At 60.2% G+C, this 17,850-nt stretch overlaps 1 protein-coding gene across 1 annotated transcript in view; it reads left to right on the top strand.

Annotated features, from left to right (window-relative positions):
* The first annotated feature begins 12,366 nt into the window (after positions 1 to 12,366).
* The window catches only part of CYS1 (cystin 1), a 12,742-nt gene continuing 7,258 nt past the window's right edge, over positions 12,367 to 17,850 (top strand). The window contains exon 1 of the mRNA XM_079792266.1: positions 12,367 to 12,796. Coding sequence (XP_079648392.1) covers positions 12,449 to 12,796 — 348 coding nt within the window. The 5' untranslated portion in view covers positions 12,367 to 12,448. The remainder of the gene's footprint in view (positions 12,797 to 17,850) is intronic.

Here is a 17,850-nt window from a genome sequence, read left to right as displayed (position 1 = left end):
AGGCCCGGTGCATGAAAATTCATGCACTGGAGAGGGGGGTCTCTCAGGTTGGCCTGCCCCCTCTCACAGTCGGACATCCCCCAGGAGCCCTCGGGGGATGTCCGACTGATGGCGTTGGCCCCGCGGGAGCAGGCCAAGTCGGTCAGTTGGACATCCTTAGCACTCTGTGGAGGCGGGAGAGGCTCCTGCACCGCCACTGCACTCGCCAGCCGTGAGCCCGGCTTCTGGCTGAGCGGCGCTCCCCCTGTGGGAGTGCACTGACCACCAAGGGGCAGCTCCTGCGTTGAGCGTCTGCCCCCTGCTGGTCAGTGCGTGTCATAGTGACCGTTCGGTTGACTTGCATATTAGCCTTTGACTATATAGGATGCCAGCGAGCCACGGGCGTAACTGTGCCTGTGTGGCTGAGGGACTGAGGGGACGGGGGGACTCCAGAGGCAGGCGCACGGCAAGGCCGGGCCTGCCCCCTGCTGCCCCAGCAGGGCTGACGGGACTGGGCGCCGCCATCTTTGAGGGTGGGCAGTCAATTAGCATATTCCCTCCTTATTGGCTGTGGGCAACGCCATCTTCGAGGGTGGGGCAGTCAATTAGCATATTCCCTCCTTATTGGCTGTGGGCGCCACCATCTTTGCGACAGTGTGAGGTCAATTAGCATATTCCCTCTTTATTAGATAGGATGAGTAGGATCGAATATGGACATTTATATTCTTGGAACTTCTGATGTTCGTCCCATTATTGATTGGGTATTGTCATTTTCATACTGACACAGAGATGCTCTGTATCTTTAAGTGGTATCTCCTGCTCTCGGATATATGTTGCAGTTACTTCGCCTGGTTTTTCATTTGTGTCTTCTTTTCTCTCTCTCTCTTTTTTTAAAAAATATATTTTATTGATTTTTTACAGAGTGGAAGGGAGAGGGATAGAGAGTTAGAAACATCGATGAGAGAAGAAACATCGACCAGCTGCCTCCTGCACACTTCCTACTGAGGATGTGCCTGCAACCAAGGTACATGCCCTTGACCGGAATTGAACCTGGGACCCTTCAGTCCGCAGGCCGACGCTCTATCCACTGAGCCAAACCAGTCAGGGCTTTTCTCTTTAAATTATAACCTATTTCTGAAATAGTTTCAGACACGGAAGTTGCAAAATTAGTAACAAGTTCCTATGTACCCTTCACCCAGGTTCCCCGTGTCTTACACATCGTCAGAATCAGGAAACTGCCCTGTGGCAACCCCATTGGTAAATGGTGAACCCTGCTGGGACGTCCCCGGTTTCCACAGGCACTTGTGGTTGTGTGCGCGCTTCCTGGGCATCGCAGCGGGCGTGCAGAACTGTTCCGTCCGCACAAACCCTGTGTTAGTCCTTAGTGGTCGCCCTTCCCGCCCCCCAACTCCTGGCCACGCCTGTCTGGTCTCCATCACCATGATGTTGTCCCTCCGTCACTTAGAGAATCGCATACAAATGGAATCACAGTGTGACACCCGGCGACCGACGCCTTTCACCCATAAAGCCCTTGCAATGGACCCAGGTCGCCCAGTGGCTCAGTGATTTGTTCCTTTTTGTTTGAGTGTTTACCATGTGCTGCTTCGGACAGCTGGTTTCCCCAGGTTTTGGCCATTAAAAAATAAAGCTGTGAATATCTATGTGCAGGTTTTTGTGTGAATATGCGTTTTCACTTCTTTTTTTAAAAGTAATAATAACCTTTGTTTTGATTTACATTTCCAGCCCATGAACTTCTTTTCTTCTTTAAGATCCACCTCACTTTATGGCGTTAGCTCTGCCCCTCACCCCTCTTACTTTGTGCCATGACTGTTCCTCTATTATAGCTCTTACTAGAGGCCCGGTGCACAAAATTCGTGCACTCGGGGGAGAGGGAGTGTCCCTCAGCCCGGCCTGCGCCCTCTCACAGTCTGGGAGCCCTCGGGGGATGTCCGACTGATGGCGTTGGCCCCGCGGGGGCAGGCCAAGTCGGTCAGTCGGACATCCTTAGCGCTGCTGTGGAGGCAGGAGAGGCTCCCGCACCGCCACTGCACTGGCCAGCCATGAGCCCGGCTTCTGGCTGAGCGGCGCTCCCCCTGTGGGAGTGCACTGAGCACCAGGGGGCAGCTCCTGCGTTGAGCGTCTGCCCCCTGCTGGTCAGTGCGTGTCATAGTGACCGTTCGGTTGATTTGCATATTAGCCTTTGACTCTATAGGATGCCAGCGAGCCAGGGGCGTAACTGTGCCTCACTCACCTTTGGATTTGCATGCCCACACCGTCACTGGCATGGGTCACAGCTTAGTAACTGTCAGTGACTCTGATTCCATGTCATTCTGGTGACTAAGGGGCAACAGATGCAGCAAAGCCCAGTCAGAGGGGAGTGGAGGCAGCTGCAACTGGCTTAAGAGTAACCCCAGCCCACTAACTTCCCAGGAGTACTTTAATGGCTGACAGTGGGGAGTTTGGAACAAAACTGATCCTGTCTCCTGCTGCACATCCCATAACCCTGCTGGTGAAACAGGCTGAAAACCTTGCACAAGAGCCCAGAGGCTCACGGGAGGCGGGGCCGGGGAAGGGAGGAGACGTGGCTTCGGGGCAAGGCCTTCGGAGGAGCCAGGCCTGCGGATTCCCTCCCCACATCCGGGTGAGACCTTGTCTGGCAGACCTGGCCTGGTGCCCGGTGTGTGGCAATCCTACATAATAAAAGGGTAATATGTAAATTACCATCACTCCGCTACGCCCACGATTGGGCCAGCGGGAGGCGCAGGGGGCGGGACTCGGGGTGGCCGATTGGGCCGGCGGGATGCTGAGCTCGCGTCGCCAGCGGCGGCGCAAGCTCAGCGTCTGTGCCATGGCTGTGCTGCGGCACAGAAGGGGCCTCTGGGGCAGCGAGCTCATGTCCTGCTGCGGACCATCGAAAGCGGGGAAGCTGGCTGTCTGTCCGCTCCGGCACCAGGCCTTTCAGAAGCCTCCGCCACACTGGAGGCTTTCGAAAGGCCTGGTGCACCAGCGGACAGACAGCCAGCTCCCCCGCGATCGAAAGCGGGGAGCTGTGTGTCCGCTCCAGCACCAGCGGACCCCCTGCCATCAAAAGCGGGGAGCAGGCTGCTAGCAGTGTCCGCGGAGCGTGCTAGGCTTTGCGGGGCAGTGGATGTGGCCTGGATGGCAGGTTAGGTCTAGGGGACCCTACACGTGCATGATTTAATCATGCACTGGGCCTCTAGTCCTGAATAAGTGGCAGCTGTGATGGGGATCGTGGCCCTGGGGCTTCGCTTGAGGGTTTCCCAAGCCGCACCTGGACCCTCCCTCCCGCAGCCTGGGGCCCGGGGCCGCAGTGTTGGCCGATGAGATGAGATGAGACTGGGAGGCGCCCAGTTCCTTCTCTGCGGGCGTGGGCAGGCCTGGGAGGCTTATCTGGGCCCGGCCCCGGGTGGGCAGGAGCGCCGAGAGGACAGTGCCCGTTATCGGAAGCTGCAGGGCCGCCCTGAGGGTGGGAAGCACGGGCTCCAGGAAGCAGGGGGCCGGAGGGTGCAGTGGGCAGAGCCTGCACGGGCCGGCGGCCTGACTTCCACACCCAGCGCCGGGCCTGACGCTGTGACTCTGACTTCCCGTCTCATCTCCCACAAAGCAGAAGCCCAAGTCCTCCCAGGTCCAGCAGTGCCCTCAGCTTGGGGGCACCCCCCCATCTCCGCGGTGCTCCTGTGCCGGCCTCCCCACTAAGATCTTCTTACATGTGGGGCCCTCCTCCCCTCCCTGCCGCCCTCCTAAGACACAGGGTGTGGGGAGACCCTCCAGTTCTGCTTTGACACAGAAAACAGTTGAAGGAGCGCAAGGCAGTCCAGGAAACATCGAACCACGACTCCACGTTAGCTTGAGTGGAAAAAATCCAACTGATCTTTGTCCTTAAGCGGAACGTTTTGCTCACTTCTTCATAAGAGCCCAGTGGTTAATGCATGGCCTGACAACCACCCCTGGCATTTACACAATAATCCCTTTATTTTTAAAAAAATTTATTTTCTTTAATCCTCACCTGAGGAGTGAGGATATTTTTAGAGACAGTGGAAGGAAGTGGGGAGGAGGGGAGAGAAAGAGAGAGAGAGAGAGAGAGAGAGAGAGAGAGAGAGAGAGAGAGAGAGAGAAAGATGGATGTGAAAGAGACACATTGATTGGTTGCCTCCCAGGTGTATTCAACTGTGTGTCAGAAGGAGAAAGGCCGAGGAGGGATTAGAGCAAAGTAGAGGGGATCTGGGGAGGGTTAACTTAAAACAGGCCCCTGAGGGAGGAAATGGAGCCGGAGGGGTGAGGCGGATGGATGGAGCTGCAGGTTTCTGGAAGTCACAGACACCCCGTGCAAAGGCCCTGAGGTGCATTCGTGCCGGCGTGGTGGAGGGTGGGCCAGCCTGGGGTGGGGGTGGGGGGCTGGGAGAGGAGTTCGAGAGGGCAATGGGGGAGTCAGAGGTGGCCAGATTCTAGACAGGCAATCGGAAGGCAGAACGGAGGGAACTGCTGATGGTTGGAAGGTGGGATATGAGAGAGGAGCCAAGGACGGCCCCAGGGTTTTGGGCCAAGTAACTGGAATAATAAAGAATTTAGTCCATACTCCAAAGAACTGTTGGCCCAGAAAGAAACTCACTATAGACTGATTCATTTGCCTCTCAGCATAACCATTATGGCTTGTCTCATTTTCGGTTCCTATAAGTGTATTCCTAGTATCACATGAGCTCACTCATCTAGGGGAAATGATGAACAACATAGACTGAAGAACAAGAACAGCATTGATCAGACTGTCAGACCTCAGAGGGAAGGTAGGGGAGGGTGGGGACAAGGGAGATAGATCAACCAAAGGACTTGTGTGCTTGCATATGAGCCTAACCAGTGATCACGGACAACAGGGGGAGGGGGACATGCGTGTGGGGGGGGGGGTTTGGGAAGGGAATGGGGGGGTTTGATGACAAATATGTGGTACCTTAATCAATAAAGTAATTTAAAAATAAAAAAAGAATTTAGTCCAGCCCTAGCCGGTGTGGCTCAGTGAATAGAGCATCTACCTGCAGACTGAGGGGTCCCAGGTTCAATTCCGGTCAAGGGCACATGCCTGGGTTGTGGGCTCGATCCCCAGTGGGGGGTGTGCAGGAGGCAGCTGATCAGTGATTCTGATCATTGATGTTTCTCTCTATCTCTCCCTTCCTCTCTGAAATCAATAAAAGCATATTAAAAAAAAAAATTTAGCCGAAACCGGTATGGCTCAGTGGATAGAGCGTCGGCCTGCGGACTCAAGGGTCCCAGGTTCGATTCCGGTCAAGGACATATACCTTGGTTGCGGGCACATCCCCAGTAGGGGGTGTGCAAGAGGCAGCTGATCAATGTTTCTAACTCTCTATCCCTCTCTCTTCCTTTCTGTAAAAAATCGATAAAATATATATAAAAAAAAAATTTAGTCCAGCCCAGCTGGCATGGCTCAGGGGTTGAGGTTCGACCTATGAACCAGGAGGTCATGGTTCGATTCCCCATCCCGTCAGGGCACAGGAGTGATGCAGCAGAGATGAGAGCCAGGGTCTCCTTTTATTTTCATGGAGAAAAATACACGATTTAAAAAACTTTTTATTTTAAAATACTTTAGACTCACAGAAGATAGTACAGTTTCCACAGAGCAGCTGCGCCCCCTACTGTTAACACATGGCATAGCCACAGCACAATTACAAAAGCAAGACCTTCACTTGGTGCAACCCTAACCCTAACCTGCAGCCTTTCTTAGGGTTCCGTCTTCCCGGGACCCTCCTGGGTTCTGTCGTCATGTCTGCCCGGGCTCCTCCGATCGGAGACAGATTCCGGGTCTTTCCTTGGGCCCCAGGTCTGGGCAGAGTGTGGGCAGGTGCGGGGCTCTGGCCACGCCCTCAGAAAGGACCAAGAGAAGAGAGGCGTCTCCCTCCCCGGCCCGGGCCACCGCCCTGGGCCCCAGCTCGCCACAGCGCTCACCTCGGGAGCTGCCAGTGCTGGGCACCACGTCTGATGGCCGGAGCCCGGTCTGGCAGGCGGTGCCTGGTTAACCCAACAGAACACAGGTGGCCCAGGGAAGGGCCGGGCCCTCCTGAACCCCATCCTATTAAAGCACTGACTCCCCACTTCCCTCCCAGAGGCGCTGCAGCCAGCGAGGAGAGCCCCTCAGCTCCATTCGGCCCCCGCCCGGCCCGGCCCGCGGCCCGCGGCCCGCAGCAGCCAGCGGCGCTGTAGTGACCGGCTGGTGTGGCGCTTGGAGCTGAGGCCACAGTGGTGGTGCTGGCACTGCTCAAGTCAGGCAGAGCTGGCGGCTCAGTTACCATGGAAACCAGAGTTTGCTGGAAGGCCAGCGGGGGTCCAGATCTTATTTGGACTCAGAGACAGATGCACCAGAGACTGAGAGCTGCCCCAGGTCACGATGGTGCAGGCGCCACACGCGTTCAAACACATCTCCCGCCGCTGGCCGCTGGAGGCGGGGTGCCAGCTGGAGGAGGGACTGGGATCTCTCCGGGGTGGGCTCCCTGGTCTGGGGGAGGCTCCTCAGAGGAAGGGACCCGTGCTTTCCTGGCGCCCCACAGCCCTCTGTACGGCTGCCTGCTGGGCTGCTAGCTGGGTGGCTCCTTGATGCCGGAGGGCAAGGCCAGGGGCCAGGACACGTGGACTCTGCAGCCAGATGGAGCCCGCAACCCCGGCACGTGCCCTGACCAGGAATCGAACCAGTGACCTCTTGGTGCAGGGGTCGATGCTCAAACACTGAGTAGATTAAAATCACGTTTAATATATTCCTAGTGTTGATCCTTGTAAAACTGGACCCCGAAAGCTGTCTCCCTTTTATTTCTATTGAATAAGAGAAAGAACGAGGGGAGGGAAGTGCTTTTAACATCTTATCTCTGAGAAAAGAGAGAAACTCGAAGCAGGAAAATACAGAGGACTTTCAGGTCTAGCTTCTGGGTCAGACAAAAGAAGGAATTTAAAAAGTAGGAAGCTGATTCGCCTCCCACGATCTTTTCACTTTGCATTTTGTACCTCAACAATCTCTCCTGGGGCCGCAGGCAGGAATGCCGGGTAGGTATGAGGGCAGAAATAAGTTACTAAAACTCGCAGCTGGTTAATATTAACTCGCTTTCCTTCCTGAGTAAACCACGCCATGCGGGACTAATGGGCGAGACCCAGGGCTTCCCACCGAACCCGGATTGGCAAACCCTCCCGGGCGGCAGAGTTTCAGGCTTTGCAGGACAAGCAGCCCGTGGCGGCCACTCCGCCCTCCACAGTCCCGTAAGGTTGTCATGGGGCACAGGGTCTCCAGGGCCCGGCAGTCCTAAATGTCATTTCTCGTTGAATGTTAAAATGTAGCCCGGCCGGCGTGGCTCAGTGGTTGAGTGTTGACCTATGAACCAGGAGGTCATGGTTCGATTCCCGGTCAGGGCACATGCCCAGTGTGAGGTGTGCAGGAGGCAGCCAATCAATGACTCTCTCTCATCATTGATGTTTCTATCTCTCTACCCCTCTCCTTTCCTCTCTGAAATCAATAAACATGTATTTAAAAAATAAAAAAGTGTTAAAATGTAGCACAGTATGTTGTAGATGCAGCTGGACACAGGATGGGCTGACAGAAGCTCCATGGGCTGAAGAGAGCCGACTGCTAAGAAGGCGTCAAACAGTGTAACTGAGCACATAGTGTACCTGAGCGCACAGCGTCCCGGAGCACATAGTGTACCTGAGCGCACAGCGTCCCGGAGCACATAGTGTACCTGAGCGCACAGCGTCCCGGAGCACATAGTGTACCTGAGTGGCAGCCCAGCTTCCTCCCAGCTTCCTCCCGGAGGCCGAGCTGTGGGTGAATCCCCGGCTCGCTGCGAGCGGGTAAACTGCCTGGCAGCAGCCGCCTCTTGTTTTTGAATAGAACTCCCCGCGGCAATATCCTCAGGTGAGGATGGGCAAAAAAATAAAACCAGAACCAGGACCAGGTAGGAACTGGATTTGGCTTGCTGACCCTAAGTTGCTGGCCCCTGATCTAAACACTCCATTTTCAGCTCTAACTGTCCTCTCTCTCTCTTTTTTAAAAATATTTTTATTGATTTTTAGGTAGAGAGGAAGAGAGAGATGGAAACATCAATGAGAGAGTCGCACGGATTGGTTGCCTCCTGCACACACCCTACTGGGGATCGAGCCCTCAATCCGGGCACGTGCCCGGGACTTCCTGGCCCATGGACGACCTCAACCCACTGAGCCACACCGCCAGGCTACCTGTCCATTCCCTTGAACACACCAGGCACCCGGAAAAGGAAGCTGTGTGGGCCCAGTCCTAAGGTCACTATGGCGTTGTGATCATTCGTAATGTTAACACCAAGAATCACGTTATGAGCGAAGTAAACCACAGCTCTTGGGCCCGGAGGCCAGAGTGTGCGTCCGGCTGGCGGTTTCCGATCCAGGATGACCCGCTCCTGCCGGGACAGAGCTCACCTCCTGCTCTCCGACCCCCCCCCTTACCCACGTACCCAGTCTTCCAGGTCCCTAGTGCCCGGAAGGGCGCCAGCTGGCCGTGCTGGTCACTCAGAACCACCCAGGGCCTGGGCTGGCATGTGCCCAGGAGGCCCAGGACCGTCCCAGCTGGAAGTGGTAACTTTAAAAGAAAAGCAGGACGATAAAGGTGCTTCTTCTACTACTCTTATATATTATTATTATTACTATTACTATTATTTTGTTGTTGTTGTTAATCCTCGCCCGAGGATATTTTTCCACTGATTTTTAGAGAGTGGAAGAGAAAGGGGAAGCCAGAGGGAAACATCGATGTGAGAGAAACACATCGATTGGTTGCCTCCTGCACGAGCCCTGACCAGGGCCAGGGAGGAGCATGCCCTTGACTGAAATCGAACCCGGGACCCTTTGGACTGCCGGCCGATGCTCTAAGCACTGAGCCACACCGGCCAGGGCCATTCCGCGTAGATTTCATGTGGCCTGCTGGTTAGGCAGGGCTGTCCAGAGAAGCAGAGCCAATAGGGTACTCTGGGCCCAACCAATCCCGATGTTACATGCCAACTCCTCTGCGCGAGGGTGCGGGTCCCCTAACGCTCCCGTCGTCCTCAGTGAGCAGTGTGGGCTCTTGTGAGGAACCCCGAAACCAAATGCAAAGCCGGGACACTGTGCCCAGAGACATGGCAGTTACATGAGACGCGGCCGCGCACGCACCCGCCCGCGCTCTCGGGTTACCGCCGAGCGTGAACATGGAAACGGCTGGCCTCTGCTGCCCACGCTCACGCCTCTCCTCTGAGCACGGACCTAGCTTTCCGCATCAGCAAGGACCAGCGCCTCGCAGGGGTCCTCACACTTTTTAACCGGGGGGCCCGTTCACTGTCCCTCAGGCCGTGGGAGGGCTGGACTATAGTTTAAAAAAAAACTATGAACAAATTCCTATGCACACTGCACATATCTTATTTTGAAGTAAAAAAACAAAACGGCAGAAACACGCGCATGTGGCCCGCGGGCCGCAGTTTGAGGACGCCTGGCCTACACCATGCCCCTCCAGGTATGACCGAGGGGCGCGTCAGGGATGGTGCACATTACAGAGGCTCGGAGCAGGGCGGGTGGGGAGGGCCCCTGAAGAAGGGCACTTGAGGGGGGCTAGGCTGGGGGTGGGGCTGGCGACCCGCTATAATGGGGGTGGCCGGTCCTGGGCCGTGGTAAGGAGCAGACCCCTACGTCGCCAGAGGCCAGGCTAGTCCAGTTGCCGAGGAAAATACCACTCGGGACACATTTCCTGCTCTGAGTACCACCAGCTGCGGCTCTCCCCTAAGTGTGATTTGTTCACTGCAAGGAAGTTCTCACTTTCCGGGCGCCAGGCAGACAGCTTCCACGCGGGGCCTCGTCCTCACCCCTCACCAGCCACACCACGGCCACTGGCGAGGTGTCGCTGCCAGGATGCTTGCTTAACATTGCGGGCGGGTCACGAGCATTCCCGTGTTTTCATATTACAGTGTTTTACAGAAACGTTGAAGGTACGCCTTAAAATTAAATACCCGTTGCATCTTGAAGTTATTTATTACATGTTCTTACAAGCTAATACTTTTTAAAGTATGATACTTTGTAAAACGTTTTTTGTACTTGTTCAATAGAAACTTATCTGGCCACTGGGTAAAGCCAGCAGTAAAACTACTGGTGCCCAATGTGTTAAGGGGGATTAGACCCCGCCCGGCCGGCGTGGCTCAGTGGTTGACCTCTGAAGCAGGAGGTCACGGTTTGATTCCCGGTCAGGGCACACGCCCGGGTTGGGGGCTCGATCCCCAGTGTAGGGCGTGCAGGAGGCAGCCGATGCATGATTCCCTCTCATCATTGATGTTTCTCTCTCTCTCCCTCTCCCTTCCTCTCTGAAATCAATAAAAACATATTTTTTAAAAAAAGAGGGATTAGACCCCATTTTCTTTATTTTAAATATAATTCATTATTTTTTTACAGGGAGGAAGGGAGAGGGATAGAGAAAAACATCCATCAGTTGCCTCCTGCACACCTCCTACTGGGGATGTGCCCACAACCAAGGTGCATGCCCTTGACCGGAATCGAACCTGGGACCCTTGAGTCTGCAGGCCGATGCTCTATCCACTGAGCCAAACCGGCCAGGGCTAGATCCCATTTTCAATGTCCCAATATTCCCGGACTTGGCCATCCTCTGGGACAAAGAGGTTCTTGTTTATTTCTGGAGATGATCTCAGGTGGCCATGGCCCCGTGGGGGCGCTGGGCTGTTTGCTTCGGGGAGCTCCTGAGACACTCCGGCTGGGGTGTGAGTATCTGCTGGAAGCCAGGCCTCCAATGTGGCCATTGGAAGGGTGCTCTCAGGTGGAAAGAACACCGGCTTGGCACCCCTCTCGCTGGAGCGACCGGGACGCGTCTGGGGAAACGGGCGTGGGGCCGGGAGGGGTCAGGAAATCCACGCCCTGGGAGGCCAGCACTGCCTGGGAGGCGAAGGCCGGGGCTGCGGGCGCAGTTGCACGGCAGTCACGTGACCAGCCTCCCTCTGCCAGCACTGAGGCATGTTTTCCTTTAAATGATTAAACTTAGTTGAACTTCGTTCAGGAAAAAATTTTCCATCTGAACACTGTTTTCCAGGCTTAAAGAGTTTCAAGAGGAGGTTTGTTTTTCTTAAAGAGAAACCTGGTATCGATGGCTTCCGACATCCGTGGACTCGGCGCCCCCAAACGGTACCAAATCGTGTCTTTGGCCCACCTCCTCCATCTGGTGGCTAAGACAGAACATCCAAAAAGGAGAAAGAGAGAAAGGCAGGAGCGTTAGAAACACTTCCTCGGCCTCCTGATAATACAACTCAGTGGCTCTGGACTGGAATCCCACGTTTATTCCGTTTCCTCGGGCAGAGGTTTTGAACGCCCCCTCCTGAAATGTCCAGGGAGCGGCTGGCGAAGGCGAGCGGAGATTTCCTGTGGGCAATTATGCTGCCACCAGTCTGCATTCGGGTTAATGTCGAGTCAGGACACGTGGGTGAAACCCAGGTCTGAGCCGCCCAGCGTGGGGCAGGAAAGGTGGGGTGCGGCAGTGGGGGGGCGGGCAGCCTAGATGACCAGCGTCACATCCCCGGCTGCGCCTCACAGGCCTGGAGCCGGTCCCGCTCTTACTTGCCGTGACTGTAGTTCACTTAAAACAACAGGTTTTCTTTCTTTCTTTCCTGTCCCACGACCAAAAGCCAGTGAATTAGGGTCAGTAGCTGCTCGGATTTCCTTTGCTTTTTTCCTGGGGGAGAGGATGCTTTTTCTGTCTCCCTCTTTAAAATTATTTTCTTTGCCAAACGTGATTACTTCTCCCTTAATCCTCACCCAAGGATATGTCCCATTGATTTTTAGGGAGAGTGGGAGGGGGAGAGACAGAGAGAAACATCGATGTGAGAGACACATGGGTGGGTTGCCTCCTGCAGGAGCCTGACCAGGCCCAGGCAGGGGAGGAGCCTGCAACCGAGGGACGTGCCCTTGACCGAATCGAACCCGGGACCCTTCCGTGCGCAGGCCCACGCTCTATCCGGGTTACCTCTGGATGAGGTTCTGAGCAGGAGGGAGAGGAACAGCCGCCTGCGGGTGGGGGCGGGGTGCAGGGCTGCAGGTGCGCGGCCTGCGCTTCCTCCTCTCCCTCGGGGGCGCCTTCACCGCTTTGGGGCGTCCGAGGCTGGGAGAGGGGAGGCACCCGCCGCCCCCTGAGCCCCAGGAGGGCGAGGCTGCGGGGTCACCGCTACACAGCTCTCCAGGCGACGCCGGGGACCGGCAAGGGGGGACCCCGGGGCGGGGGCGGGGGTGCAGAGCGGGGAGGAGGCGGTCACCCCGCCCCCGATCCCGTGGCCCCGCCCACCGCTACCCGACTCGGATCCACCCTGCCCCCGGCACCCCCAAAACCAGCGCTCCCCATTCACCCCGGCCGCGCCCCCTCCCGCGGCCCCGCCCCGGCCGCTCCCCGGCGACCTGTGTGCGCGGCGGGCGCACCATGGGCAGCGGCAGCAGCCGGAGCGGCCGGGCCCTGCGGCGGCTCCGCGGCCCCGACAGCCGGCCCGCGGGCCCCGGCGGGGCAGCCCCGGAGGGCGGGGCGGGGCCGCCGGACTCGGTGACGCCGGTGGCGGTGGCGGTGGCCCGGGAGGAGGTCCCCGAGGCGGCGGGGGCGGCGGCTGCGGGCGCGGTGGGTCCCGACCCCGGCCCCGCAGCGCCCTCCGACGGCCGGGACGAAACGCTGCGCCTGCTGGACCAGCTGCTGGCCGAGTCGGCGGCCTGGGCCCCGGGGGAGCCGGCCCCGCGGCGCCCGGCGCGCCCCCCACCCGCCGCCAGCGCGGGGAGCCGGGTGAGTGTCGTGCGTCCCCGCCCTCCCGCCGCCCCAGCCCTCCCCGCCGCGCCCCCCCGCCCTCCCCGGGCGCGTCCCCCCCGGCCCCCGGCCCCCCGCCGGCCCGGGCCTGCACGGTCCCCCTCCCGGACACCCCGAGGTGCTGGCGGACCCCGCGGCCCCGCCTCCCGCACAGCCCCCGGTCTCCTCCGGCACCTCCTCTGGGTGCTGGCTAACGCCTCCGTTTGGGGTGACAGTGCTGGGAGCAGCCTTAACGGGGCGGCGACAGGCCTCCCGCGGCAGAAACGTGTCCTCGGGCTTCCCTGCGGCCAAGACCCGCCTTCCCTCCCCTGGGACGGTGTCCCCCGCACCGCGCCTTCCAGCCCAGCGGGTGGGCGGGTACCCCCCCCACCTGGCAGCCCCCGGGGTGCGGGTGGAGGAGGCGCTAGGTGGCGGGGCCCTATGCCCGCGGGTCAGACGGGGCGCCCCGCTGCAGACAAGGTCGTGAACCGCAGCTCCCGGGCGAGGACGCTGCAGGCCGGCCCCTCCCCGCATCCCCACCCGCGGGCGCCTCTCGCCGGCACCCCTCGGCAGTGGGTCCTGAACCCGCCCCGGAGGGTGGGTAAGGGCTGGCCCGGTCTGGCCCGCGGGCCCTTCAGGCCGCATCAGCGCCGCTTATGTAACGGGACAGGGAGCCGCCGTGGAGACGGTGGGAAATCCTGGGCTCCATGGAACAGTGTCCCGGTGTCCGACTTCCCAGGGCGCTGGGAACTGTAGATGTAAAACAACAAAATGGACTCCCCCCCCCCCCAAAGCCGCTCCGGGGCAGGGGCCGCCTCACCCTCCTGCCAGCCATTTCTCAGGTGCCGTCTGGGCGCCTGCTGTGTGCGGGGCGGAGCTCTGGGTGCTGGAGAGGAACAGGATGGCACTGTCCTTGTCCCGGAGAAGCCCGTCTAATGGGGGTGGGGATGGAGGGAGCTGCAGGCAGACCGTGGAGGACACTGCGGTCTCAGAAGAGTCTGCAGGGCCCGCAGGCTGGCTCAGTGGTTGAGCGCTGACCTCTGAGCCAGGAGGTCACGGTTGGATTCCCGGTCAGGGCACAGGCCTGGGTTTCGGGCTCCATCCCCAGTAGGGGGTGTGCAGGAGGCAGCCGATCAGTTATTCTCTCTCATCATTGATGTCTCTCTCTCTCTCTCTGAAATCAATAAAAATAAAAAATAAATTAAAAAGGGGCCCGCAGGAGGAGCAGCTGAGCCCTGGGGGAGCCAGGCCGGCCTTCCAGGACAGGCTCAGCCTGAGTCTGGCACACAGCGGAGGGAGCCCTGGGGCAGAGAACCCGTGTGCAGAGGTGATGGCGGCCTGGTGGCGGGGGACACGGGCGGCTGGGCTGTGGGCTGCTGACCGTGGTGGGAGGAAGCTGGCGTGGAGGGGCTGGAGCAGAGGAAGGAGCCAGGCCTGGGGGCGGCTGCCGCGTGCGGGGCACGGGAAGGTGCGGAATGAAGCGGCCGGGACGCGGCTGGGCGTGCACTCCCCGGGCGACGCTGCCGAAAACGTGGCCCAGGAGTCCGAGTTCCCACGGGGCCGGGACGAGCCCTGAGCAGGCTCTGGTGAGAGGCAGCAGTGGTGTGGCCAGATGGAGATGCTCCCGTGCCTGAGTACCAGGAGCCGTCACCGGGAGGGCGGCCCCAGCCCAAGGCCACACCGCCCGTCCTCGCTGGACTCTGCCGCCCGAGAGCCGGTGGGCAGGGCCCTTCGGTTTCTGGTTAATTCTCACCTGAGGATAGCTTCCCATCGATGTTTAGAGAGAGGAAGGGAGAGGAGGAGACAGAGAGGGGGAAACATCCATGTGAGAGAGCCACATCGACTGGTTGCCTCCCATACGCGCCCCAACTGGGGCTGGGGGTGGAGTGTGCAACCGAGGAACGTGCCCTTGACCGGAATCGAATCCGGGGCCCTCCAGTCTGTCCACTGAGCCAAACCGGCTAGGGCCCTTTGCTTTCCTGAGAGTCTGAGACCCCCAGATGGCTAAGATGAAGGGACCTTAGCAACCGCCGAGGGCTGCTTCCCATTCATATTAGAGGCCTCGGGGCCCAGCACGGCGACTGCCCTAGTCCCCACCCCCATCCTCCTAGGACCAGGAGCCGCGCCAGGTCGTCTGCCTCTGGAAGCAGGATCTGGTCAGGGAGCACACCCAGGGGGGAGCACACCCAGCGGGGAGCACACCCAGGGGGGAGCACACCCAGAGGGGAGCACACCCAGGGGGGAGCACACCCAGGTGGGAGCACACCCAGGGGGGAGCACACAAAGGGGGGAGCACACAAAGGGGGGAGCACACCCAGGGGGGAGCACACCCAGGGGGGAGCACACCCAGGGGGGAGCACACAAAGGAGGGAGCACACAAAGGGGGGAGCACACCCAGGGGGGAGCACACAAAGGGGGGGAGCACACAAAGGGGGGAGCACACCCAGGGGGAGCACACCCAGGGGGGAGCACACAAAGGGGGGAGCACACCCAGGGGGGAGCACACAAAGGGGGGAGCACACCCAGGGGGGAGCACACAAAGGGGGGAGCACACCCAGGGGGAGCACACAAAGGGGGGAGCACTCAAAGGGGGGAGCACACAAAGGGGGGAGCACACCCAGGGGGGAGCACACCAGGGGGGAGCACACAAAGGAGGGAGCACACCCAGGGGGGAGCACACAAAGGGGGGAGCACACCCAGGGGGGAGCACACAAAGGGGGGAGCACACAAAGGGGGGAGCACACAAAGGGGGGAGCACACAAAGGGGGGAGCACACCCAGGGGGGAGCACACAAAGGGGGGAGCACACCCAGGGGGGAGCACACAAAGGGGGGAGCACACCCAGGGGGGAGCACACAAAGGGGGGAGCACACCCAGGGGGAGCACACAAAGGGGGGAGCACTCAAAGGGGGGAGCACACAAAGGGGGGAGCACACCCAGGGGGAGCACACCCAGGGGGGAGCACACAAAGGGGGGAGCACACCCAGGGGGAGCACACAAAGGGGGGAGCACACCCAGGGGGGAGCACACCCAGGGGGAGCACACCCAGGGGGGAGCACACCCAGGGGGAGCACACAAAGGGGGGAGCACACAAAGGGGGGGAGCACACCCAGGGGGGAGCACACAAAGGGGGGAGCACACAAAGGGGGGAGCACACCAGGGGGGAGCACACCCAGGGGGAGCACACCCAGGGGGGAGCACACAAAGGGGGAGCACACCAGGGGGGAGCACACAAAGGGGGGAGCACACCCAGGGGGAGCACACCAGGGGGGAGCACACAAAGGGGGGGAGCACACCCAGGGGGAAGCACACCCAGGGGGGAGCACACAAAGGGGGGAGCATACCCAGGGGGGAGCACACAAAGGGGGGAGCACACAAAGGGGGTGAGCACACCCAGGGGGGAGCACACCCAGGGGGGAGCACACCCAGGGGGGAGCACACAAAGGGGGGGAGCACACAAAGGGGGGAGCACACCCAGGGGGGAGCACACAAAGGGGGGAGCACACCCAGGGGGGAGCACACCCAGGGGGGAGCACACAAAGGGGGGAGCACACCCAGGGGGGGAGCACACAAAGGGGGAGCACACAAAGGGGGGAGCACACCCAGGGGGGAGCACACCCAGGGGGGGAGCACACCCAGGGGGGAGCACACAAAGGAGGGAGCACACCCAGGGGGGAGCACACAAAGGGGGGAGCACACCCAGGGGGGAGCACACAAAGGGGGGAGCACACAAAGGGGGGAGCACACAAAGGGGGGGAGCACACCCAGGGGGAGCACACCCAGGGGGGAGCACACCCAGGGGGGAGCACACAAAGGAGGGAGCACACCCAGGGGGGAGCACACAAAGGGGGAGCACACCCAGGGGGGAGCACACAAAGGGGGGGAGCACACAAAGGGGGGAGCACACAAAGGGGGGAGCACACCCAGGGGGAGCACACCCAGGGGGGAGCACACAAAGGGGGGAGCACACCCAGGGGGGAGCACACAAAGGGGGGAGCACACCCAGGGGGGAGCACACAAAGGGGGGAGCACACCAGGGGGAGCACACAAAGGGGGGAGCACTCAAAGGGGGGAGCACACAAAGGGGGGAGCACACCCAGGGGGGAGCACACAAAGGGGGGAGCACACCCAGGGGGGAGCACACCCAGGGGGAGCACACAAAGGGGGGAGCACACCCAGGGGGGAGCACACCCAGGGGGAGCACACCCAGGGGGGAGCACACCCCAGGGGGAGCACACAAAGGGGGGAGCACACAAAGGGGGGAGCACACCCAGGGGGGAGCACACAAAGGGGGGAGCACACCCAGGGGGGAGCACGACCCAGGGGGAGCACACCCAGGGGGGAGCACACAAAGGGGGGAGCACACCCAGGGGGAGCACACAAAGGGGGGGAGCACACCCAGGGGGAGCACACCCAGGGGGGAGCACACAAAGGGGGGAGCACACCCAGGGGGAAGCACACCCAGGGGGGAGCACACAAAGGGGGGAGCATACCCAGGGGGGAGCACACAAAGGGGGGAGCACACCCAGGGGGGAGCACACCCATGGGGGAGCACACCCAGGGGGGAGCACACCCAGGGGGGGAGCACACAAAGGGGGGGAGCACACAAAGGGGGGAGCACACAAAGGGGGGGAGCACACCCAGGGGGGAGCACACAAAGGGGGGGAGCACACCCAGGGGGGAGCACACAAGGGGGGGAGCACACAAAGGGGGGAGCACACCCAGGGGGGAGCACACAAAGGGGGGAGCACACCCAGGGGGGAGCACACAAAGGGGGGAGCACACAAAGGGGGGAGCACACCCAGGGGAGAGCACACAAAGGGGGGAGCACACCCAGGGGGAGCACACCCAGGGGGGAGCACACAAAGGGGGGAGCACACCCAGGGGGAGCACACCCAGGGGGGAGCACACCCAGGGGGGGAGCACACAAAGGGGGGGAGCACACCCAGGGGGAGCACACAAAGGGGGGGAGCACACCCAGGGGGGAGCACACAAAGGGGGGAGCACACCCAGGGGGGAGCACACAAAGGGGGGAGCACACCCAGGGGGGGAGCA

Source organism: Cnephaeus nilssonii (genome assembly GCF_951640355.1).
Source record: "Cnephaeus nilssonii genome assembly, chromosome: 15".
NCBI lineage: Eukaryota > Metazoa > Chordata > Mammalia > Chiroptera > Vespertilionidae > Cnephaeus > Cnephaeus nilssonii.
The sequence above is the reverse complement of the archived record's forward strand: the minus strand, read 5'-3'. Positions and strand labels throughout refer to the sequence as shown.